At 46.1% G+C, this 25,365-nt stretch overlaps 2 protein-coding genes across 2 annotated transcripts in view; both read left to right on the top strand.

The window, feature by feature from the left end:
• LOC144735177 (carbonic anhydrase 2-like) overlaps nucleotides 1-25,365 on the top strand; it is a 527,023-nt gene that overhangs the window by 24,879 nt on the left and 476,779 nt on the right. The window lies entirely within an intron of this gene.
• NUP88 (nucleoporin 88) lies at nucleotides 672-23,981 on the top strand. Its single transcript, XM_078617627.1, has 18 exons — nucleotides 672-1,630; nucleotides 1,750-2,043; nucleotides 3,937-4,097; nucleotides 4,739-4,867; nucleotides 5,710-5,799; nucleotides 7,079-7,288; nucleotides 8,901-9,078; nucleotides 9,870-10,005; nucleotides 11,313-11,411; nucleotides 12,525-12,621; nucleotides 13,633-13,737; nucleotides 14,908-15,081; nucleotides 16,009-16,131; nucleotides 16,903-16,968; nucleotides 17,945-18,025; nucleotides 19,500-19,626; nucleotides 21,089-21,210; nucleotides 22,359-23,981. The coding sequence occupies exons 1-18, from the start codon at nucleotides 1,490-1,492 to the stop codon at nucleotides 22,420-22,422; spliced, it is 2,397 nt and encodes a 798-aa protein (XP_078473753.1). The 5' UTR covers nucleotides 672-1,489; the 3' UTR covers nucleotides 22,423-23,981.

Below are 25,365 nucleotides of genomic sequence, written 5' to 3'. Positions count from 1 at the left end.
AATAATAATAGAAATAAAATAAAATAATAAATCACGACGTTTCGGATGCAACACAAGTCTCCGTCATCAGGTGGGACCGTCACAGCTAGATTTGCTGTATCAAGTGAGGCAAAGATTCCAAGATACAAGTTCTTAAGCACAAGTTAAGGGAGGGAGGGAGGTGGTAGCCAATGAAAAAAGCTAAGAATATAAGCATGTGGAACTGTTGGTGCGCCTGTTGGTGCACATGCTAGAAGAGAACGAAAATGCCCATGTTGTTTAACCCAGTGTTGGTTGACAATCAAATACAAAAAGGAGAGTACTGTTAAACGCTGCGGATGTTAACGCTTGGTAAAGTAAAATAGTGCCTGTCAAATAAGATGGTCCAAAAATGTGTAGACCATCTTATTTGATAGGCAGTAGTCGCATTATTATAAACCCATACGGTTTACCCGTATTCTTGTACAGGGATAGGTCCAATGCGGACACATTTTGTTGTCTGTTTCTTTGTGTTTATCCCTTGTGATGGGACTTTGTAGGATGAACGTTGTGATTTATAAGGGTCACGGGGTGACCAATAAATGTCTCTGAATTGGTCTGTAAAAAGGTAGGCAGTGATAAGGGGTAATTGAGTTTATTTCTAATCACTGTCTGCATCAGGTAATATTCTCTATCTGTGTGCAACCTTTTTTTCTTCTACGTTAGTCTGCTTATATAGGCAGATTAAATCTGCCGTAAATGTGTTTTTTGTTGTTGCCTGGAGGTTAAAACCTCGGCTCTGGCAAGCCGGGTCCAGGTGAGCAGGAAGTTGAATCGATCCAGATCCTACCGATTCCAACTTCACGATTCCGCACGACCTTGCATCGATCCTTTTTCGTAAGCGACTCCGAATTAAAGAGGAAGCGATTCCTACTTTACGATTCGCTGTTTGAGAAATAAAAATGGAATCGATTCCGGTGATGGCTTACAATAATGTTTGGCTCTGTAGAGGTGGGTGAGGATGATAACGACATTTGGTCAGATCGTGAGGTGATTTAACTCAAAAATAAATTACCCGATGCACATATTTGTTCCTGGGGTGAGTTCGTGATTCATGTAGATTGTAAAATAATGCCACGTTTTTGTTCGTCACTAATTCCTTCAGAATCGATAACATCGCTATACCAATAACCAATACCCGATCATTCGTCACGAAGTGACTGTGACGACACCACGAGGGCCTGTGCCAGGCCAGGTGCACTTTTGAGGCCCACGTGATGAGTTGGAAGGCTCGCTGACAGGTCTCGGGACAGACCCTGCAGGTGCCATGGGTTGACCGATTGAGATGACTGGTTAGATGCACCACCAACTTGCTGCGTTTTATCCGCCCGGTGCTCCGCTCGTTGTTGTGAGCGTCGCTCCTCTGCCCTCCACCACGGTGGAAACACCAAAATAAGCCCGCGCTAAATCGCTATATCCCATTACAGCACGCACACCATCACCAAAAACACCCCCACCTCCATCACCACTGATGGATGAAAGCCCCTTCGCACTCACGCACGAATCGAAGAATCGCAGATTTGCGGCGCGATTCTCGTCAGCGCCTCGCCTAACGTTAGGAATCGTAGACCGTCGATTCAGCGCGCATGGATCGATCCACGGCGAACTCCCGGTCTCGTGTTTCCCGCTCGGCGTTTGAACGCATTTTTGAGTCGCTCCTCTTCGTCATCATCATCATCAACCTCCTCCTCCTCCTCGTCTAACCCTCTTCTCGTCCCCTTGCTCGCCCAGGGCCCCCGCCGAAAGATGTCGCTGCTCTCCTCACAGGGGTTGCGGGACCTGTTCTCGCGGCTCGCTGAGGGCGCCGCCTCCGTCTCTCCCGAGCCGGAGAAGGCCGCCGCCTCCTCCGCGGGTGCCGCCGGGACCCTCCCAGGGAGACCCCAAGGGGGAACAGCGGCGGCGGCGGCGGCGAGCCGGGAGTTGCTGTTCTCCTTGGGGGACCACGTGTACGCGTGGGACGAGCGCGCCGCCGCGCTGCTCCGCGCCGAGAGCGGACGGCGGCGCGGGGACGAGGGTGGACTTGAGGTGCAAGCCCATTACCCCCCCCCCCCCTCAACACTTCGTTACCCCCCCGATACTCCGTTACCCCCCCCCCCCGACATTCCGTTACCCCCCCCCCGACACTGCGTTACCCCCCCCCCCCGACACTCCGTTACCCTCCCCCCCGACACTCCGTTACCCCCCCTCCCGACACTCCGTTACCCCCCCCTCAACACTTCGTTACCCCCCCGATACTCTGTTACCCCCCCCCCCCGACATTCCGTTACCCCCCCCCCCGACACTGCGTTACCCCCCCCCCCCGACACTCCGTTACCCTCCCCCCCGACACTCCGTTACCCTCCCCCCCGACACTCCGTTACCCCCCCCCTCCCGACACTCCGTTACCCCCCCCTCAACACTTCGTTACCCCCCTCCCGACATTCCGTTACCCCCCCCCCCCGACACTGCGTTACCCCCCCCCCCCGACACTGCGTTACCCCCCCCCCCCGACACTCCGTTACCCTCCCCCCCGACACTCCGTTACCCCCCCCCGACACTCCGTAACCCCCCCCCCCGACACTGCGTTACCCCCCCCGACACTCCGTTACCCCCCCCCGACACTCCGTTACCCCCCCCGACACTCCGTTACCCCCCCCCGACACTCCGTTGCCCCCCGACACTCCGTTACCCCCCTCCCCCCGACACTCCGTTATCCCCCCCGACACTCCGTTACCCCCCCCCCCGACACTCCGTTACCCCCCCCGACACTCCGTTACCCCCCCCCGACACTCCGTTACCCCCCCTCCCGACACTCCGTTACCCCCCCCGACACTCCGTTACCCCCCCCGACACTCCGTTACCCCCCCCCCCACGACACTCCGTTACCCCCCCCCCACGACACTCCATTACCCCCCCCCCCACGACACTCCGTTACCCCCCCCCCACGACACTCCATTACCCCCCCCCCACGACACTCCATTACCCCGCCCCACGACACTCCGTTACCCCCCCCCCCCGACACTCCGTTACCCCCCTCCCCCCGACACTCCGTTACCCCCCCCCCGACACTCCGTTACCCCCCCCCCGACACTCCGTTACCCCCCCCCAACACTCCGTTACCCCCCCCGACACTCCGTTACCCCCCCCCCCACTCCGTTACCCCCCCCCCCCACTCCGTTACCCCCCCCCCCCACTCCGTTACCCCCCCCCCCCCCCACTCTATTACCACCCCCCTGCCACCACCCCCATTTTACCCTCCCCCGCCACCCCCCATTACCCCCCTCGCCACCCCATTACCCACATCCCCCCATCCTTACAAAGCCTAGCCGTGTCCGCCAGCTCGAACACCTACCGACTCTGACGTAAGCCCAACCCAATCCCGAACGCTGTCCCTATAACCCTACCGTACCGTATCACGTTGGCGAGATGTTAACTACCTCGCCTGGTATGCCGAAGGTCGTGGGTTAAATGCCGACCCTGACGCCTGCTGTACATATATATTTTTAGTTTGTGTCTCTCTCTCTCCCCGTGGTCGCGTGGATTTGTCTCCGGATCCTTCGGTTTTTCGCTCCGTTTAGAATCGACATGCGTTGAGAGTATTTGGCTGCGATAAATTTCTACGCAATAAATTACTTGGTTGAGCTATCATTTGTGGCCAGTCGCTTCTGAAAAAGCGCTATATAGCTCAGTGGGCCTTACCTGGTAAAATAAAAATACTTTATAGTGAAACTGCCACCCTGTAAGTTGGCCAGGTGTTGCCTGTTACAGCAAATGGGTTATGGGCCAATCGATGACGACCGTTCAATGAATTTACACCCGGCCCACGGCCGCACGAGAGACCTACCGCTTAAAAAGGACCTGCAAACAACTATCCATCGCTGCGCACGCGACTGGAGCCTTGCCGCTGCGTGTTGACCTTTCCTCGTTTGTGGTCCCCAGACGCTGCTGTGCTTGGACCCGCCGTCGTTCCGCGTGCAGCGAGTGCTGCCCTCGCCTTCTGCCACGTCGCTTGTCGCCCTGGCGGGTTCGCGTGGCCTCGTCGTCATGCACCTGCCTCCGTACCCGCAAGCCGGCACGAAAGACTCGTGCACAAACTGCAGGTGTGGTTTTAAAGTCGCGCGCTTAGATTTAAGTATATTTACGCTGTTTTATGATTGACTAACTGTTTCAAGTTGTTTTCGATCTTATGCTGGACATTTTTGTACTGCAGTGATTAGTAAATGTGAATAATAATAGATTAATCCAGCTATAAATCGCCAAGGCCAAGTGTAGACTCTCTTCTGCATGCTGTGAGTTTTGCTATGTAGAATGCCCACTAGAATAGGGGCAGGCCAGGTTGACTTGCTGTGATGTTTCACGAGTTGGCATATGCTAGCTGAAAGGGCTTGACCCTTAAATCTGCAGACAAGCAGTGTGTGTGTGGGGAGTGGTAGTTGGTTAGCGCGCTACGAATCCGACGACCAGAGTTAAATTCCCGCTCACGGCCAACACCAGTGGCAGTTATCTGAACCGTTCCTGGACCTCCCCTACGTCGACTCGTTCTCAAATTAGTATTTGGAGCGGTGTGTAAAATACTGCCACTGGGGAGACAAAGGCTGTCGGGCGTGGTCCTGGCCACCCACCCCACTCATGTGCCATGCTGGCCTTCATAGGTGCTGGCTTACAGCATTTTCCCCAACAGTCTCTTCAAGCTACACAGGGGGATCTTTGTCTTTGTGCTAACACATAATTGTGTGTTTAGGGTTACGATAGTGGCGGAGCGCCTGTTCACCAGCCGCCCGTCGCTGCGCCTGCTCGATTTAAGCTGGTTCCCTGAGGAGGGTGGGACTGAGCCACACGTGGTGCTGCTCACTTCGGACAACATGATGCGGTAAACGCTCAAACACCCGTGGTTAACTACAGCAATGATGACGATTTGTTTTCGATATACTGTAGCACCCAACACACCGAGATGTCTAGCAACGCTTGACATCACAGTTAAAAGGGCACTTCCAGTGACAGCTGTCCCTGTGCAGCACATGGTGTCTCAACATGTGGCTTGCAATTATTGCTGTGTATAATCCCAATTGAACAATGTAGTCACACATAGAAATATACCGATGTGAATGTGCATGTTCACACATTTGTGAATGTGCATGTTCACACATTTGTGAATGTGCATGTACAACAGAAATACACAGAATAATATATAGGGATCTGTTTGACTGTTAAAATAAATGTAGTCCCATCAGATTATCGGCTTTCTCCCAATGTTTTCCAACAGAATTTGTTTAAAGAGTAAATACGGACAAATTTTCATTTTTTCAGTTGTGGTTTCAGAGACGAATAATATGACTTCAGAAAACTTTTATCGCCGGGTAAAATGTGGCACTGTTTGGAAACGGATTAAATAATTTAACATATATGCAGCTTGTCTGGATCACTGGAAAAACATTGACTCGCCATCATATGTGCATGGGCAATAATACGCTTGCCACTGTACATGACGAGCAGAAGTGTGATCATAGTCACTGGCACTGATTCATGTGCACTTATGGAAGCAAAAGTTAATCGCATCATATTGAATTTGTAATAAAAAACAACTTTTGTCACACTCGCTTATAAACTGGTATATGTGTGTGTATTTACGTAGCCAATTTTTTGTGTTGATATTAACGCCGTATGGCTTGTGCTGTGTGCATTGCAAGTAATGCTGCTTTCTGTTGTCACCAGGATATATGCCGTTGCTGACCCCCATACCGCAGTGAAGGTGTTTTCGCTCACACCGGACCTCGAGGACTCCCCAAGCTTGCCACAATCACGGTAATGTGCACACTGCATTATTCAGTCATAGCAAATGCAGTTGTATTGCCTGAAACTGGGTTGCTTTATTAAAAACATGAATGTAAAGGGAAAAATCGTATACCGAAAAATATTTTCCCACAAGGTCTCATTATATAACCTAAGATGTGTTCCTAAGAAAAGTATTTGTGACCTCAAACCTACTAAAATGACACTTAAAATGTTCACCTACATTGCCGCATGCATCTAGCTGTCCACTCATTGAGGACGTCGGTCGTACGCACACCTAGATGGTGTATCATTAACGTGCAAGTGACCGTGACGTACCCAGACAGACAACGCCCATCACGCCAAAGTTTGGCGTTGATTGGTTCATCTAGATATGAACGAATTGGGAGTGAGTTTCGGATATTCAGTGTTAGGGACGAGAGTCGGGCTGGCAATTCAATGCCATGGGCGAGCATTGGGGGCGTGAGTGCGCGACGTGAAATAAAAAAGAAGAAAGATTGTACACACACACAAAACATTGAGAGTGACTTGACATCCTTAATTACAATAACAATGGTGAAAATCGTGTAGAATTAGTTAAACAGAGAATGGAGCGGGGTGATAGTTTCAGACCCAGTAACGGAACCCTATGGTTACCATGAGGTCTATTAATTGTGGAGGCGGTTTTGCAGAACACGACATTTTTCAGGAATGTAACCCCTGCGTTCGATGAGGTATTGCTTTCGTTTGAACTACGTGGTTTTTAAACAAGTGGCGAGTCTATGAAACGCGGTGACCAGGCAAACGGCCTGGAACAGTATAAAATGCACGCACGGACGAACGACAACGTGCATATACTATGGGTGTTTTGATTTTTCCCACCGAAGAAATGTAAATTTGAATATTAACAAACGTAATAATGAAACAAGCAGGACGAAAACTGAAAAAGTGTTAATTTATAACGAACGCAACAACGAATAATCGTAATTTGAATTCATGTATTTCTAGGCACACCTGTCGATACAGTGTGTGTGTACATTGGGAGCATCATGAAGTGCGTACAGAATAACAGTATACAAACATGCGAAATAACCAAAAACATGCACCATTTTCATACACTGGAAATGTTTCCATTCGCACATTTGTGTTGAGCAGATATGTTTGTATTCGACCAAATCAACCCTAAATGCAGCCCCTCCAACTGAGCATTGTTACGCTGCTGTTCGCACTGCTCGCAGAACTGCAGGTATTCATTTTTTCATGGTGCATTTTTGAAAGTGTTTTATGCCTGCTCTCTGTGTTGCATTGGCAGGTCTTCCTTTGCGTGCGCTCTGGGCGAGCGAGCCGTGGCGTTTGACTTTGGCCTAGCCCGACCCAAGCAAAACGAAGTGCCTCTTGTGCCTGGCGTGCCCACCATGAGCAGCGCGCGCACATCCAGAATCGCTCCTCCGGAAGAGACCGTGTTTCCCATTTACGTCTTGTACGAAACCGGAGAGACGTACGTCGTTCACACGTGCTTGAGGTGAGAGAAGCTTACTTTGTACTGGACACTGAAATGCTGGACAACATCTGTTAAAAAGAGCTTGGGAGATCATCGGATTTCTCCAGAATAAATAAATATTCTGACGATTCTGTATGAGTGGATGGCACATCCGCACTTTCCCTCTGAGGTACGCAGGAAAGCTTAACAACAATGACAACAACTTGCATTTGTAATGGGGCTGTAGTTTAACAAACATCCCAGAGCCCAGAATTATGAAGGAGGAAAACTGTTGGAAATTGCAGGAATTAACCAAGGGAAGGAGTGTTTAAAGTTTACTTTATTTAACCAGGTAACAGCACAAGAGACCAGTGGTCTCATTTTTAAGGGTGGCCTGGGTGGGGCATTAGGCGGACAGAGGAGGGTGCTGATTGCTGTTTTCAGTTCAAATGTGCTTAATTTGCAGGTCAATTCTAATTTGGAAATGTTGATACCGGCATATAGGTCGTCTAACAAAAATAATGTGAGTTCCCAGACACTCGGACTGAAAGCATTTTGATTGTCTGCTGAAGCTCAGTGAATACGTGTCTCAACGGATAGGGAGTTACATAGTCTTGGTCTTTTTTCTGAGCAGACATTAACCTCAGTCCATTGAGATGTTTTTATTGTGACCCGTATAAGTACGTAACTATTTAACATTGTTTATTTTATTTTATGAGTTAAGGCCCGTCCACTGAGCTATATAGCCCTTTTCATAAGTGACTTGGCCACGAATAATAACCCAATCAAGTGGCTTATCATATGGAAATTTATAGCAGCCAAATATTCTAAACGTACGTTTCTAAATATATCCAGAGGATGTCAAGATTGTGCATTGGAACTTATAGTATCAGGTGATAATTGAGGTAGGAGGTTCTCAAGTAATTTACGGATTTGCAATTACAATAAGTCCTTGTTTGACGTGGTAGATGCGTTCCGATGACGTACGCATGCGTCACCGGAACAAAAAACAAAATTACTTTACCGGTATTGAGGCTTCCAAAAGGCCATGCGGGAGGGCGTGTGCCACAGTTTGGTGTGGGCTATCGTAGAGTGCGGTAGTGAAACTACAGTTCCCTGCAGTGAGTACAACGTCTTTATAAAAAAAACGGCGCTATGCCTCTCTAAATAAAATGAACGCGAACCGCTTGTGCGTTTCTGAGCTTCAGCGGTGAACGGGACACCCACAACCCTGCAACATGCAGACGTCTCGGAATGGGAAAAGGGTTAACGCAACATTTTTTTTTTAAATCCTTTATATTAAGTTCACTTGCTTGCATGCTTGCTTTATTGCTTGCTTGCGCGTTTACGACCGTGCAAATCTTTCGGTCGTTTTTTAACCCACTTCCCGTGATCCAATCGAGCTGACATTTTGCACACAGACTCGTTGTGCGTGACAATTTATTTTCGTGAAAATTTTTTTCCAAAATTTTACACTTTTTAGGAAAAAATAAATTATGTTTAATTACCAATTGCTTAATGGTGGCAGGCAATCATCTGACCCATAGGTGGCAGCCATCTCAAGCCAGAGGACGAGAGGACTCTAGCCGCCACGCATATGAAGGATTTATTGTGAAAAACTTTGTTTTTACGGGTTAATTTTTCTCCTCCCCAGTGGCAAGTCCCGGACAGGCGATCGAGTTTTGGGGCCCCTGCCGATGCACCCCGCGGCAGAAGACAACTACGGTTACGGAGCGTGCTCACTCTTGTGTTTACGCAACTCCCCTTCCGTGCTCGTCATCGCCACCGAGACGGGGACCGTGTACCACTGCCTGCTGCTCGAAGAGGCTCAGGCACGTGGGTGTTTGGTGTGTGGCATTTCAGGCGGTTGCTTGAAGCGATGAGTGTGACCAGTTTGCCCTGTACGTATCCCATCTCGTGAGATATCAGACGTCCAAAGAAGTGTTTGGATGGGGAGAAGCAGCGTGCATAAAACGTGTGTTTTCCGCTGCCTGCGGGGGGGGGGGGGGGCTACGTTTTGGGTAGTCGATGGAAAGTGCGCAGCGAATTACATTGTAATGTACTATGTTTTTTGCTCCTTGCCTTCACTAACCTGCACTGACCGGCGTTCAAATATGGTCAAATGAACCTTATGGCGGTACCCCGGGGTACCGTGGTACCCCGGCTATGGCATAATGTCTGTGATGCAGTCATTTTTAGTCTGTTGATGGTCGGCGATGCGGCAATCGACTCATCTCGACGAGCTGTACACGATGCACTATGGTGCATATGAGTGTTCAGGGTTTCAGCGCAATCGTCCTCGCTGCGTTTCGACATCGCGGAGTTACGTACACCCCTGGAAAAAATAGTGTCCCAGAAATAAAATATTTCATAGCCTCAGCCATTTTGTATTATTTGGTACCCCGGGGTACCGCCAGAAGGATCGAATAACCCCTACGACCCATACAGTATGTGGAGGCAGGGCTGTACATGAAATTATTGCATTGGATTGTGCCTAAAATTGCCTTTTTTAATAACATTTTTGTTGGGATGGTTTATAGAACACATTAGTTATTTAGTTTTAAGAGAAGTCGGTGTGATGATGATGATGGCTTGGGTGAAACGTTGACGTGTGCACGCGCAGACGGAGGACGGTCTCCCCTACACTCTGTTCGTGTTTGACGCCGTGGAGCTGGAGCTGTCCCTGAATCTGCCTTCGAGCAGCGAGTTGGAGGAGCAGACGTTGGCAGACTTCACGTGCCCCATCAGGCTTAGTCGAGGTGAGCGTTAGTGCGTGGCCTGTACGCCCTACATCCCTTTGTAAAATAACAAAAATCTAAGTATTCCTCCGATTCGCACCGTTGGGTACGTACGGTGCAAAAGAAGTTCAACGTACATACGTGTATATATAACACTGGGCTTTTAAACACATTCCTGCGGAGGGAGCTGGTAGGAACGTTGGGTTGCTCGGTGAATGGCGTAGTGGTGTATTCCGCAAATATGGCCGACTGAGGGCGGGCACAAGCCGGCGTGAGTAGGTTAAACGTTGAGTTTTATAAGGGCACCACGTGGTGACCAGCCCCTCCCCACCCAGCCCCACCCCTCCCACCCCCCACCCAGCCCCACCCACCCCTCCCACCCAGCCCTTCCCCACCCTCCCCTCCCCACCCTCCCCTCTCCACCCAGCCCCACCCCTCCCATTTTTGGATGCACGATGGACGGACGGACACAATAATCCCCTGTGGGCTGGTGGAACCAGGTGGTTCCTACCAGTATGAACAAATATTGAATAGGTGACATTATGGGCAGTGACTCTTCTTCAAAGCTTGTGTTGTGTTTGTTGTTATTTGTGTTTGCAAACCACTGCCAACGCATCGCCACCATATATAATGTGTTTTAAAATAGCTATTGCTTTGACGAGACAGGTGATGTTAGGTGGTTTGTGTTTATAGTTCTTGTCTGAAGTTCTGATGCTCTCCACAAAGTTTAACCGCAGTTTGACCACATGTTGTGTGAATTGATTATGCTGTCATTTTTCATGATTTTACAATTCTAAAACTTTTGTTAATATTTACAGGTAAAAAAAAAATTTGGTGTCTTTATATTTATTGACAACAAATATATTTATTTTATGGTGTTAAAGTTAACATAAAAAACTATTCACTTGCCCTTGTGTTGATCATTACACACTCAATTTATTTTTTATTTTTAAAACAGATTTTGGCAAGTCATCACCACAGGGAAATGATTAAAATTTGTGTTGTATGCCAAAGAAGCTGTGTTGAATGCGAATGGAGTTCTGACGCTATTCACAAAGTTTAACCTTGTTTTAACTGCTTTTGGTGTTTAGTTTGTTGTCCTTCCCCCGCACCTCCAATTAGCATGGTTGGCTACACACGGTGTGAAATAATTATTTGGTTCTTTCAGTAAAGTCACGTGACTTTACCGAAAGAACCAACGAGTAATTCCTGCAGTCACAAAAGCTTCGAATCAAGGTGTGAAAGAAGTTCGACGAATGTACATATATTGTGCTGATTGATTATACTATAATTTTCCATTATTTTACATTATTTTCTTGTGTCCCCAGACCCGCTGTGTGACATGCGGTACCACTGCACGCATGAAGCCGGTGTGCACAGCATAGCGATCACATGGCTGCCTTCCATCCAGACGTTCGTCGGCAGTCGTGAGTCGCATGCACAACGGTGCACGAACCTCACTCACTCACCTATGCACCTTTTTCCAGTGTAACTCCCAAGCTTTGGAACACTTTGCTAATAAGACAATAGGAATCATTGGTTATATTTAAGTCCTGTCTTAAAAAACTCACTTCTTTAAACTGGCCTTTACCCCCTACCTAGTTCTGGCCGTTTACCCAGCTGGTTCTGTTGATTTCCTGCGTTTCATATGGGGCGCTTTGGGATCTATGGATGAAATGTGCCTTGCAAATGTATATTTGAATTATTTTCCAGCATATATTTTGATTCCTACACAATTACAGTGTGCTTGCTGCCTGTATACCAGACATGTGAATGTATGTTATATTTGCTTCTCATAAAAGTGAATAATTTTTCACAAAATTCTTAGTCATCTCATAGACCAGTCTCAAAAAAAGGTTCAAGCTAAAAAAGTTTTTCGGCTTGCGGTTCCAGTTCAGACAAGCAATGATGCCAATTGCATAGCCAGAAATTTCCGCTAGGTGGCGATAACTGACTCCTTTGAGTGGCACAGGTGAATGAAACAAAGGGATAGTAGAAACAAGAGCAAGTCTGGCCGTTGAAGTTAGGTGGTAGCCTGCATGCAGAGAAGGGAGGATTTTGCCAGCACTTGCATAGATGGTGCTCGAGTGTTGCTCAATCAATGTCAGGTGGCATCTGGGCCCCCACACTGCTGGTGATGCCTCCACTTGATCTGACACCTCGCAGGCTCACATTGAATACATTTTGTAATACCTCGTCGAGATTTTTCTAGATTATCGAAGAGTTTATTGCATCTCGGATGAAATCCGCAAGGAGTGTGTCGGTCCAGCGATACCTCGCCTAACACGGGGGTTACATTCTTGGAAAATACCATATTGTATTTGTGGAAACACAAAACCGCGTTTTGACAAATAATATACCTTATGGGAAAATAGGGTTGCATTCCTGGGCCCGTATACGGTACCGTGCAATGGTCCCCCCTGGCTGTTAAGTTTGTTCGTGGTGTGGACCTGCAATGCGGCGATTTGTGTTGCACGTTTCTTGGGTGTGCTGAGAAGTGGGGTTGATTTGTGGTGTATGTTTCTTTGTGTGCTGAGCAGCGGGCGAGGAGAAATCCGAGGATGAGCTCACGACGCTGGCGGACGATCACCCCTCTGTAGTTGAGCATGTGCTGTGCACCCGGCCATCGGCAAACATGTATGTACTTTGTCTTCAGTGTTCCTAGCAACATAACAGTCTACATATTTTTCAATACAAAAATACATTGCAAATATACTTAACGCAATCATCATCCACGTTTTGCAGTGTTGTGTACATAATCACAATTCATTTGCATCAGTAATACTGGTAGGAACCTCCTGGTTCCACCAGCCCACAGGGGATTATTGTGTCCGTCCGTCGTGCAGGGAGGGGCTGGGTGGGGAGGGGCTGTGTGGGGAGGGGCTGGGTGGGGAAGGGGCTGGGTGGGGAGGGGCTGGGTGGGGAGGGGCTGGGTGGGGAGGGGCTGGGTGGGGAGGGGCTGGGTGGGGAGGGGCTGGGTGGGGAGGGGCTGGGTGGGGAGGGGCTGGGTGGGGAGGGGCTGGTCACCCCGTGGTGCCCTTATAAAACTCAACGTTTAACCTACTCACGCCGGCTTGTGCCCGCCCTCACAGTCGGCCATATTTGCGGAATACACCACGCCGCCGTTGACCCTGGCCATTGACCGAGCAACCCAACGTTCCTACCAGCTCCCTCCACAGGAATGTGTTATCAATCAAATGACTTCCCTTTCCACTCCCTGATTATTTAGTTGTCTCGACCCTGGCCTTACCCAATGCTTTACCTTGATAAGCAAGGTTAAGGGGTCTTAATTAGAGGCCCTAGGTCAGTCTGCTTGGTCCCTTGACATCTTACTTCATGGGATGCACACATTTCAATTAATTGTTGGGGTCAGGTGTGTCATGATTTAATACAAGGGCCACATTTTTTTGCTTTGTCTGTGCGGTATCTCATTTGTCCAGGCCAGGGTAATTTCATACACCTTTAATTAATGAAATAAATGCCATACCTATTCAATACCACACTTATTTCAGGGTCACACTAATCGTCTTCAAATATCTTTTCTGAATCGTCACCTTTGGAGAAATGTGTATAAGTTACAAGAAATCTGCTCAAATAATTTCAATGCATTATAACCTGCATCTGTGCTGTCGGAATGTCTGTGTGAAGGCATGGCCCTGCAGTTCAAGGAGTGTGCATTGTACGTGACTTATCTATGGGAGCAGTCATCCTTTGCCTTACTTCCAATTACGAAGTCGTCACAAGACCGCTGCTGTAAGCCCAACAAGTTTATGAGTCATGTGTACTAATGTGGATGCTTAGTATTTTAAAATATCTAATCGTTCATGCAAATTGCATTTCACAATCTCTGAGGAAGAACAGATATGCTGGATGGTAGCAGCCAGGCAATGAGCTGGCATCGGCAAATATCCAAGTTCTGCAGTCCTCTATATATTAAGGTGTTTCAAACAATGAGTGTTTATGCATGTGAGAAGAAACCGCAGCACCTAGAGAAAATCCACGCGTGCGAGAGGGCAACACTCTATCCTCTGCAGATGGAAGAAAGGAGATTAGGCTGCAGTTTGCTGTATTGGCTTCTCCCAGGGTATGGCACCTTGGTTCACCACGGAAAGGGAATTTTTGGCTGTGCTGTGATCCACCAACCCTTGCCTCCACAGTGGTGGTGTACAGGCGTGCGCCACCACCACCACTCAAACATCACATGTCTGCACAAAAACATTCACTCCTTTAGAACTGCTTCTTGTGTTTATTGTCCTTCCTCCGTACGTCCAATTAGCTTAGTTGGCTACGTACGGTGCGAAATAAGTTCTACATACAAACGTGTACACGATTCAGTTAATTTATCGTGAGTGCAAGAATGTATATTACTCAATTAATTGAATAATCGTTACATTTCTGCTATGCTGTTAGCAGCAGACAGCATTTATGGCTAAAAGGATGACTGATAATAGGGGTTCAGCTGCATTCGCATGAGTTTAACCGCATTCACACCTCCGAATAGCACTGTTATCTACGTACGATACGAAATAAGTTCAACGTACATACAATATATGTAAGGCCACGGTGTGATTGCCGAATGTTTCGAGTTACTTATAACATGGGCGTGTTTTTGGAGGTTCATTGCAAAATGGCAGGGGAGGCTGCCACGGAGCTTGAGGATTGACGCAAACCGTGTCCCGCCTGCAAGCTGTGACCCTCTTGCAAATCCCCGTGGTCTCTACAGCCCAGTGTTTGTACGCACAGCGAAGGACTGCCACAAAACTGAGCTTTGCAGTCGTGGCCAATCTACTTCACACTGTTAATTTCATGATTCATAATAGGGAATGGATTACGGTAGTTCTATTGTGCAGGCATTGTCTTGTTTGTTTTCCCATTGTTGTCTATAAAGAGTGCAATGTGTTTGCTGTGTTCTGTGGTGTGCAGTATGTTCACCTGGCAGCCCTCTGCACTGCTCATTGATCAAGCATCCATGAGTCAGAATGGTGACGAGGCAGGGGGCTCGAGCATGAGGGTGGCGTCGCATTCGTTTCGGGAGGAATCGCTGGAGCACCGCATCCATAGCATTCTACAGCGAGACACGAGGAATCCCATACTTAGGTGTGTGACGTGTTTGTGTGTGTAACGTTTAGCGCACTGCGCTATGAGCCCGGCGACCCGAGTTCGATTCCCGTTTATGACCAAACACCAGTGACGAATATCTGAACTGTTGCTGGGACTCCCCTAGGTCGACTTGGCCTCAAATGAGTACCTGGTGCGGTGTGTAAACATCAGCACTGAGCAGACAAAGGCTGCTGGCCATGGTGCTGGTCACCCACCCTCTCGTGTGCCATGCCGGCCTTCATAGGTGCTCGCTAACAGCACCTGCCCTCACAGTATTTAAAGGGTATATATATACAGGGTAACCTTATCTTTGTGCTGGATTGCATGAAATAATAGACATGTCTGTCCCACCATGTACGTTTAAACTAACATTTTAGTCCTATCAGCTTCAATATTTGTTCATGGAGGGCTGTTGCAAATATCACCAGGCAACTCAACGTAATTTATTGAACAGGCCCAACTGCCAATGAGACTCGTAAAATCAAAAGTGGTCCAGGGATTGCTGTTTAAACAAATGGCTGCATGAAAATATTCTGCAGGTGCAAAGGTTTATGGGCAAAAATGTTTTTGTTAAGTTGTGGGGCATACCCATGTCGAGCTTGTCGATGTGATCTTGAGCGTGATGTTTTGCTCTATGTTCAGGAGCTCTACAGGAACTTAAATTCAGTCCTGAAAGAGCTTCCAGCACATGGAACGACACGTCAGACATCATGCCAAACAACACGCGGTACAATCTGAAAACACATCGAGAGAACCGTCTAGCACAAAAGTGAAAACCTACAAATGAGTAATACCCAGGTCTGCGTATTAAATAAACTAAAATAACGAATGGTCGTAAGTGACTGAAACAAGGGTATAATGTTGACTGTATCAGTGCTACATTTATGGATTGGTTTTTTTAACGTGGTGCGCGTCTTTTCCCAGGTGTGGCTCCCAGGCACAGCTCTCGCAGTGCGAGTGTCTACAGCTCGTCACGCGTGCAGTGCAGGTGTTTCGGGAAGAGAACATTCTGAAACTGGACTTGGCGCGGGATGCAATCTTACGCAGGCGAGTGTTAAATGCTGCCCTCTGCTTTCTTACGCACGGCGTTTGTTGTGAGCTCACAGCGATTCACGAAAGGATTGAAATCATTTGCGACGTTGCAGAGAAAATAAATAACAAAATAAAAAAGCATGTCTCTTTCACGTATCTGTCTCTGCGAAAAAAAAAATCATTTCTTACACAACCCATCAGCAATGTGGCCTTGTGGGAGTGCATAATTTTAGCAGCGACGATTCAAGGCATGCAAACTGCTGGACCAGTTTCAACATACATTTTCCCATGAGCAGAGTCATTGTTGTTTTCATCAATGTTGACAATTTACCATAAAAGGGATAAGGTTACTTATGTTTTTATGACTGGTTTGACAAAAATTATCTTCTGTTTGAGTGTAAAGCAAGTTGCAACCTTAAAAAAGTTTGGGGGGGGGGGTGGCATCACTGGTTCAGGAATTATAGCTCGGGATCACGGGAGTTCACAGTCTAGTTCACAAACCACTGCACCCCACAGTACAAATTTGGCTTCCTTTTGAAGTGTATATATTATTCAAGGTCCCTTTTACCACCTTGTGGGTGTATTATGTATGTATGTTCAGCTTCTTTCGCACCGTACGTTGCCAACCGTGCTAATTGGAGGTGCGGGGAAAGGACAATAAACTAAACATAAAAAACTGTTCTAAAAAAATTAGTTTTCAATCTCAAGAAATTAGTTTACAATCTAGGGGTATGTGTGTGTGCATGTCTGCATGTGCCCGCTTTTGATCCAATGTTTGCATTTCAGAGTACGGGGAATGAGGCAGCAGAAAGAAAAACAGATGGAAGATCTGAAACAGATTTCTCACCAAGCGTACGCATTAATTTCCTTACATTGTGTGTGTGTGTGATATATTTACTGTATAGTGATACCCCTTAATCCTTTTTCTATATCATTCATGCTTTCCTGGAGAAGTAGACGAGAGAATTGTTCGCCTTTTGAATTATTCAAACAATCCATGAGAGGTTTTTCTTGGGTTAGATCGCGTAAATATAAATGTTTCGTTTAACCCGCCACTACCAGCCTCATCAGGCGACAGTCTGTCACCTAATGAGGAAGGTTGTGATTACCGGCGAAACGTCGTACCCGAATTGGAAATGTGGGTTTATTCTCCAACACACCGGTGTGTTGGCATGTTTTGTTCGTGACAAACCGTTCTAATTGGCTGTGTTGGGTGGTGGCAGGTTTAACGACACATTTATATTTACGCGATCTAACCCAAAAAACCTCTTGTGCATAATATTTGTCACAAAAGCCTACGTGTTAAACTAATTAAAACAAGCATAACCATTTAAGGACTCTCAGAAAGCATAGGCAGAACTGTCCAGCGGTATCAATGTCACTGGCAATGTACTGTGAAATTCAGACTTTTGACAACGTAGATGTATTTAGCCTTCATACTGTTTCAAATGTATGTAATTGTACGTAGCATTATCTACAAATGTTGGCTTTTTTGAGTGTATCCTAAATCTTCACTGCAGCCTTAAGAGATATACTTTTACGACATTCGGTCACATACACGCGAACAAATGCACTTGTGCATGTACATACCCACGTAGAATTGAGTTGTAATTAAGTAAGATTACAATAGACTTTTACGACATTCGGTCACATACACGTGAACTAATGCACTTGTGTGTGTTAGATTGAGTTGTAATTAAGTAAGATTACAATAGACTTTTACGATATTCGGTCACATACACATGAACTAATGCACTTGTGCGTGTACAGACCCGCGTAGAATTGAGTTGTAATTAAGTAAGATTACAATGGAGGTTGATGTTTACAGGCAAGAGCTACGGAAATCGGCTGAATGTCTCGTGGAAAAGTCTGAGGATGCACGAGAGAGACAAGAGGCTCTGGTGGAGAGGTGGGTAACTTTGTCCAGCGGCAACGTGTTTGCCGCTCGTTGCGGAGGTTCGCGGTTCGAATCCGGTGGCCGCCCTCGTTAATACCGCGGGTCGGTAATGACCGTAATAATACTGTGCGCCATAATGCGTATAAAACATTTGCTTCACAGCGGACGTTAAAGATCACCTGACGTTCGCAAGAGCATCGGGGTGTAAATTTGCCAAATTCGGAATTACCGTACTTGGAAATTACACATTTGGGATTATACACAGCAATTTATTACTACCCCTACTGGCACACTAATGCTCCAGGTCGCTATTGCAATTGAGACTATCCTGGCCTCTTGAGTTCTCTCACCTGGTTAAACAATATGAACTTGAAACTTGTACGCTCAAGTGCACGTGTGGTGGTGAGACGCAACATGTGGTGCATAGTACAACATTTTTTATAATTTTAAACATACTGCATATGGTATAATCAAATATGCGTGTAATTTCGTGTTTAAATGACCTACAAGCTGTTTATGACATGGTATTACATGTGTAATTACATACGTCACTACTGCGTCGGGACTGTACGAGCGTAGGGACATATGACGTCACTACTGTGTTGGCTCGGTATGGGTGCTGTAGGCGGGTGTCACGGGGGTCGTGTCAGGCGTGACACTCTGCGTGAACCCAACAGGACACGTGACCGAACAAAGGGGGGCTAGGGAGTCCAGGGGAGAGCTTGGGGGTCACGTGGTTGGGGGCCCGTACCTTCCCTAATGATCGAGAAGGGGGGCGTGGCCTGGGGCGGAGCCAGCCACGCCACGGGAGTTATAAGCGGGGTGTGAACAGATAGCTGGGCTGTTCAACCCCGGGATGAAGCCGCCATTAGCGGTCCTCGAGTCTCCGATCGTCGTTCGTGACCAGGCAAGCCCGTCACCTGCCTTGGTCACGCTGTGTAGTGTTCCCCGAGTGTTAGTGAGATGAGGAACGGTGGTCACCACCTTAGGTATAGTGTTCACGTTGGTTATGCGTTATTAAATAGTGTTGCCTCCAAGTTGAGTGTGCGTTGAGTTGTGGTATTGAATTATCTGTGTAAACACAGTGTAGTATGATCCATGTAAAAATGTTCTTTCGTGCATAACTGCCTCACCTGGTATACAGGAGGTCGTGGGTTCGATTTTGACCCTGACGCCTGCTGTATATTTAGAGTTTGCATGTTCTCCCCGTGGTCCCTTGGATTTTTCTCTAGGTCCTCTGGGTTTCCCCCCTCAACATGGGTTTTAGAGTATTTGGCTGCTATAAATTTCCACATGATGAGCCACTTTTTTTTTAAAGCTATCATTTGTCATAGCCAGGTCGTCTAAAAAAGAGCTATATAGCTCAGTGTGGGCCTTACATAGTAAAGTAAAAAATTGTTTAATGGTTTATATTCGCCGTTGTGTTTGCGATAGATGTTCGGCACGCATTTTTTTAAAATGCCCTGTTTGTTTCGTTTGTGTTCAGAGTGCATCGCGTCCTGCGGGGAGCGCACGCGTGTCTGCCCGTCCTCTCGGACAGAGAGCGGCACGCTCGCAGCGAGATCCAAACAATCACCGATCAGGTGGAGGAGCTCCAGCGATCTATCGAACAGGTCACTGATTAAGCACATGCCTCTTCACTGTGACAATACGTCTGTGGGGCCGTCCATAAATGACGTCACGCACCTGGGGGGGGGGGGGTTTGAGAAATGTGACGTCACATCAAAATGCGCAACTTTAGATAAATATAGACAACACGTTCTACTTAATTAAATAGACTTTTTAATAAATGTTTTCTCCCACAACATCAGAGTGCAGCGCCACATTAAATACGCACTACAATGACAATAGTTTAAAGCGATTTGAAGCATGTTTTATTTTCAAAATGGAAATATGGTTTTGGGGGGGGGGCGGGGCAGAGCTTTGTGACGTGATATTTGAGGGGGGGTCTGACTTTGTGACACCGTGTGACGAGGGGGGGCGGTCAAACATCGTCCAAAATCGCGTGACGTCATTTATGGACGGCCCCCATATGTATGTTTGTGCACCGTTGTGCACACAACTCGCGACTGCCAATGAACGTCTGTATGGAAGGCAGCCATGCTGTGCACACCAGCTTCATGCGTGCAGTGGTACCGCATGTCACACAGCGGGTCTGGGGACATACACAATAATATAAAATAATGGAAAATGACAGTATAATTAATCAGCACAACATGTGTACATGTGTGTCGAACTCCTTTCGCACCGTACGTAGCCATCCTTGCTAATCGGAGGTGCGGGGCAAGGATGAACTAAACTCAAAAAGCAGTTCTAATCTAGATCTAAAACTTCAACATTTGGCATGTTTTTTCTGTCTACAAATGTATCTTGATGTAAACGTGTTTTCAATTTAGTGTACACAACCTCACTGAGTCCACAATGTAAAAATTTAAATTAGTATACAATCCTTTTTCACTTTGGAGCACTTGTTAGCGTGTTGTCCAGTAGTCGGCACTTTTGAAATGTTTTGTAATTAACAGATGGGGAACCTCTAGGGCCCTTTAGGATTTGCATCACTTGAGCCAGCGCTGTCTGGTGTATATTGCGCCTCTTCGTGTTTTAACGCTTTGACATATTTGTGTTGTTATCTTTTTCTTGTCATTGTCTTTACCTCATGTATTACTGAAAAACGTATTCCGTTGCATAATCCAAAAACCTCTGACACTATAAAATATGTGTTCTGTGTTAGGCGTAATACCATTACACATTTGGTTACAGGGTTTTGTGAAAAAAATATTCTACATTATTTATGCATTTGATTGGAATTGCTGTTAGCCTGCGCTATTGGGAATATCAAAGCTGCTTGTTTGCTAACAATCGGAAGCTCTTGATAATCCTCTTTCTCGTAGACCCACACTTTTGGTAATCCCCTTAGTACAAATTCGTGATTTCAACCATCAAACCTCGACCGGCGGGCTCCGGAACGAGTGAATAATTATTACGCTGCTGCTTATTTTTTTCCCATTCATCACATATTGCCTGTTCGGCGGCACTTGTGTTTTGCGTGGCTGTGTTTGCGGGTACGTGCTGTAGGTGCTGAATAAGCGTAACTATCAGCAGAAGAAGGTCATCATCCGTCCGAATCTGGAGGTGCAGGCGCAAAACGTGATGACTCCCAAGCAGATCAGCTGTGTGCAGCGCCTCCTTGAAAAAGAGTGAGTAGGACTAGCCAGGGACACGCACACCACATACACACATATACATTGACTTACTTTGCCATGTACGGTATCCTCCTTTGTGCCGTGCATCACACCGTAAGCATCCATTTCTTACCCAAAGCCTTGCGTAACACTTTTCAAATAACTTCACTGAAATCACGCATACAGAGCTTTTAAGTGGCATTCTGTTTCGCAGTGCAGTTAAAAGTACCATTGATGATTTGTATTTTATATATTTAAATTTTATTATTTTCAAACTGATCTTGCAGATGACAAAAAATATCAGAAATATAAAAATGGCAGACGTACAAAATAATCCATGATACAGGTTTTTTTTCGCGTAAATATTTACACGATGATATTGGTTGCGAAAGCCTACGTGTTAAAACATGCAAAACAATTGTAAGGAAAAGATGTAACACGACAACACTTTTAATGATAACAGAATTTTATATGAAACCACTTGTATAAAAAAAAAATCACGTAAATATTAAATGGTAGCATGGCCGAGCCATTGTGCATTTTCCGCTCGTTGTAGAGTTGAGCGGTTCGAGGTCTTCCAGCTGCCATGGATAATTCTGCAGGTGCTTTTTCTCTCATACAATTTCATTTAAATACTACGGGTTGTATTTACCGTAAATACGTGCCCTCTGATTCACAGTCGATGTTAAGGATCCCGTGATGTTACTCAAGAGGTAGTGCACATGTGAGTTAATAGGGAAATCGCTGCCTACTGTGGTGCTATGGCATATGTGTTTGTGAAACAGCGTCTGCGTCGCAGCCTTGCGCTGTTGTGATGTTGTGAATACAATATTAACTTATTATTTGTATTGATTTAAACAGCAAACTGCATGAAATTTGGTGATAACTTCTCTAATCTATGATTGGCCTTGTATGCCAATAGCAATTCAATGCATATAATGGGAGTTTCTCATGGTGTATAGGTTATTGAGCATTATGTAATTCACCGTTAAAACTGCTTTTGCCATTATGTAACAGGATAACATGCATATTTTTTTTACTGTTTACCATTGCCATATACAGAGTAGACAAAACATCCCTGCAAATATCGCTCCTAGTTTTGCATGATAAATATATATTGTGCGTTTTTATTAATCGAGTGTTCTTGTCTGTAATGTGTGCAGGAACAGGTTAATCGTAGATCTTGTGAAGAAAATCAACCAAATAAAAGCGCAGATAAACGTGTGAATGGATCTAAAAAAGAAAGATGCAAAAACACAAGCCACAACATCACATCTTACAGACTTATTGAAACAGCCTGTCAATAAACAAGTAACCGTTTTCACATTCAGGTTGGCATCTACATTTTAATCGTGTGCTAACACAATAAAAAACAAATGAACCTAGATTCCACTTCACTTGCATTTTCACTTTCTCGTTAGCACAGAAAGAATGTCCAAAGGCACACTACTTATTGATAACCTTAACGTATGTTTCACTTTTGTTATTGCCTGTTAACGCCTTTCATACGTACACAGAAGCAATAACTAAACTGTTATGCTTTGTGGTTTAATTTATTTTAATGGAATATATTAAGTTGGTGACGTGCTTTTGCAGGCTTTATTTGAATTGTCATCAAAGTGGAATATTTCAGAAATGAGATGTCATCGGTTTGGCATGTCAGAGCCCTATGTTACCGCAGCTACAGCCATGACCATCCATAATGGGGGTGCGGTGCCTGGGGAAAATCACACCGTGCGGGACCCCCCAAAGACCGTAATTATTACATCTGATACCGTGACGTTCAAGCGTGGGGCCCTCCCGAAGCGCGGAGCTCGGGGCAGTCACCCCGATTCGCCCTACCCGAGGGAACGGTTATGGGTACAGCCAACATTTTACTCAGAAATGTAAATGTTACAACCGGGCACGCACATGTGTTACTTGGTTCTGTCATACAACTGAAAATGTCACGCGCCTATTGGATGCGTTGCTTGTGTTCATTTGTGTCTTAGGTTCATTCCAGGCTTATTCTCTGCAATATCTTATTTTTGTATCGTTAGACCACTGCACAAAGTTCGGTCCAAACGAAGCTTCTTTGATTATCAATGCATCCTCTGTTTCATTGCTCGAACAGTAGAAGTTGTACAATTACTGATAAAGGAAGCACGTTCTGGGAAAACATATACAGTACCTTCACATGGAGGAAAAAGTTAAGATTTTAATTAATATTGACTATTATACAAAATTAAGTTTAAAGCACCGGTCAATTGGCTGAATGTACGTTATCCTATTCGCGGTTTCGCAGGTAAATGTGTAAAAAATTTATATCTTGGACAACCCAAACATGAGTTTTGCTCAAGTTTAAATTTTCTATACTTGGAAGTGTTATTATGCCATGTCATATTTATCTTACTCCACCCTGGCCCAGCATAACCGTTCTCTTCCGCAATGTACGCAATGTGTTTAGTTTGTTGTCCTTCGCCCGCACCTCTGATTAGTACGGTTGGCTACGTTAAGGTGCAAAGGACGTTCAACGTACAAGGTCCACATCCCATCAGCTCTTGCATTCAAACCACTTGCACATCTCATGCATTGCAGTGACCTTAATACATCGAAAATCTTAACTTTCTAAATATTGTTTTACATGCATTTGCATATTCTCTGTACACAATGCCGTTTCGAAGTAATTGTCCTTTGATATCATTCTCAAAGTGTGCTTCAAGTGTATGCAGCTTTGGAATATTTGCAATATTTAAATGTTTTGAGAGTTAATTGACTGAATATTTCATTAAACCCTTATTATAATACAGTATGTTGATGTATTTACTATGCGCAATGTCGGTGAAGTGTGTATTCGTTTCCAATGTGGGGTGTTTGTGCAACATGCTTTAAAACTTTTTGTCATCCCCCCCGGGGCATAGTACATATCCCCTCCGCCTTCTGGCTCTGCCCAGACGTTGCGAAACTTTACCATACGATCACGAGCTTTGTTAATGACTCGCGTGGCACAGATCTCTCCCCGCCGGTAGAAGAGACCCCCCCCTCCCACTGTGGTGTCTGAAACCTGTCATAGCCAGGGAGACCATACTGGACCACTGGAAGGATCGTGAGCCCCCTTCATGTCAACAGTGGCAGAGTACAACTTCTAGCGCATGCGGGCATGGAGCGCCTGAGTCATAAGCTTAAGGGAAAAGAGAAGGAGTTCGAGGCCTGGCTGGTCCCCTTTTATACAGAGCTTGAAATAAGTTGGTCTGATTAGGGGGCCGGGAGACGGACCAAAAAAGAGGGGCATGCCCCCCCCCAGCGGTTAAGCGAGAGCGACACTCGGAATAGTGGAAGGACAGCATAAATGCCCATTTCGGTTTAGGTCGCGTAAATATAAATGTGTCGTTAAACCCGCCACCATACGACACGGCCAAATTCGAAAGGGGTTTCACGTGAACAAAACGTGCCGAAATGGCGCCAATAACAACTTGCGATTTTTGCAGCCAAAAACGGAAGAATTTACATACATAATGTGCATGCATAATATGCATGCATGGTTAACATATGTATGTTGATTCACTGTGAGTAACCTAACTAATAATATATTCATTCTAATTTATATTGATGCATTAATCAACCCCCCCTGGGCTTCGCATCTGATAGGCTCACAAGTGACATCACATTTATCCCTCTTTAAGAACGAAACATGAAGATAATTTCAACACAACTCTGGCTGTCGCCTGATGAGGCTGGTTGTAATTAACGGTGAAACGTACTCGGATTTTAAATGTTGTGGGTTTACTCTCCAAACACAGGTGTGCTGAACTAGTGACGAATTGGCATGTTCTGTTTACGTGACAAACACTTTACTAATTGGCTGTAGCGGGTGTAACGACATTTTATATTTACGCGATCTAACCCAAAACACCTCTTATTATGGGTAGTATTGGTCGCGAAAGCCGCCTCCGTGTTAAACAGTGCTTCACCTCTTGAAGAGTTCTAGATTTGAAGCTTTCGTGACTGCAAGCATTCATACTCTTAGTTGTTTCGGTAAAGTCACGTCGGTAAAAAATGAAATTAAAATTAATAAAAATAAAATAATAAAAATCACGACGTTTTGGAGGCGACACAAGTCTCCGTCATCAGCTTGGACCGTCACAGCCACCTGATGACGGAGACTTGTGTTGCCTCCGAAACGACGTGATT

This window comes from Lampetra planeri, chromosome 54 (genome assembly GCF_965212315.1).
Source record: "Lampetra planeri chromosome 54, kcLamPlan1.2.h2, whole genome shotgun sequence".
Lineage (NCBI taxonomy): Eukaryota > Metazoa > Chordata > Hyperoartia > Petromyzontiformes > Petromyzontidae > Lampetra > Lampetra planeri.
The sequence above is the reverse complement of the archived record's forward strand: the minus strand, read 5'-3'. Positions and strand labels throughout refer to the sequence as shown.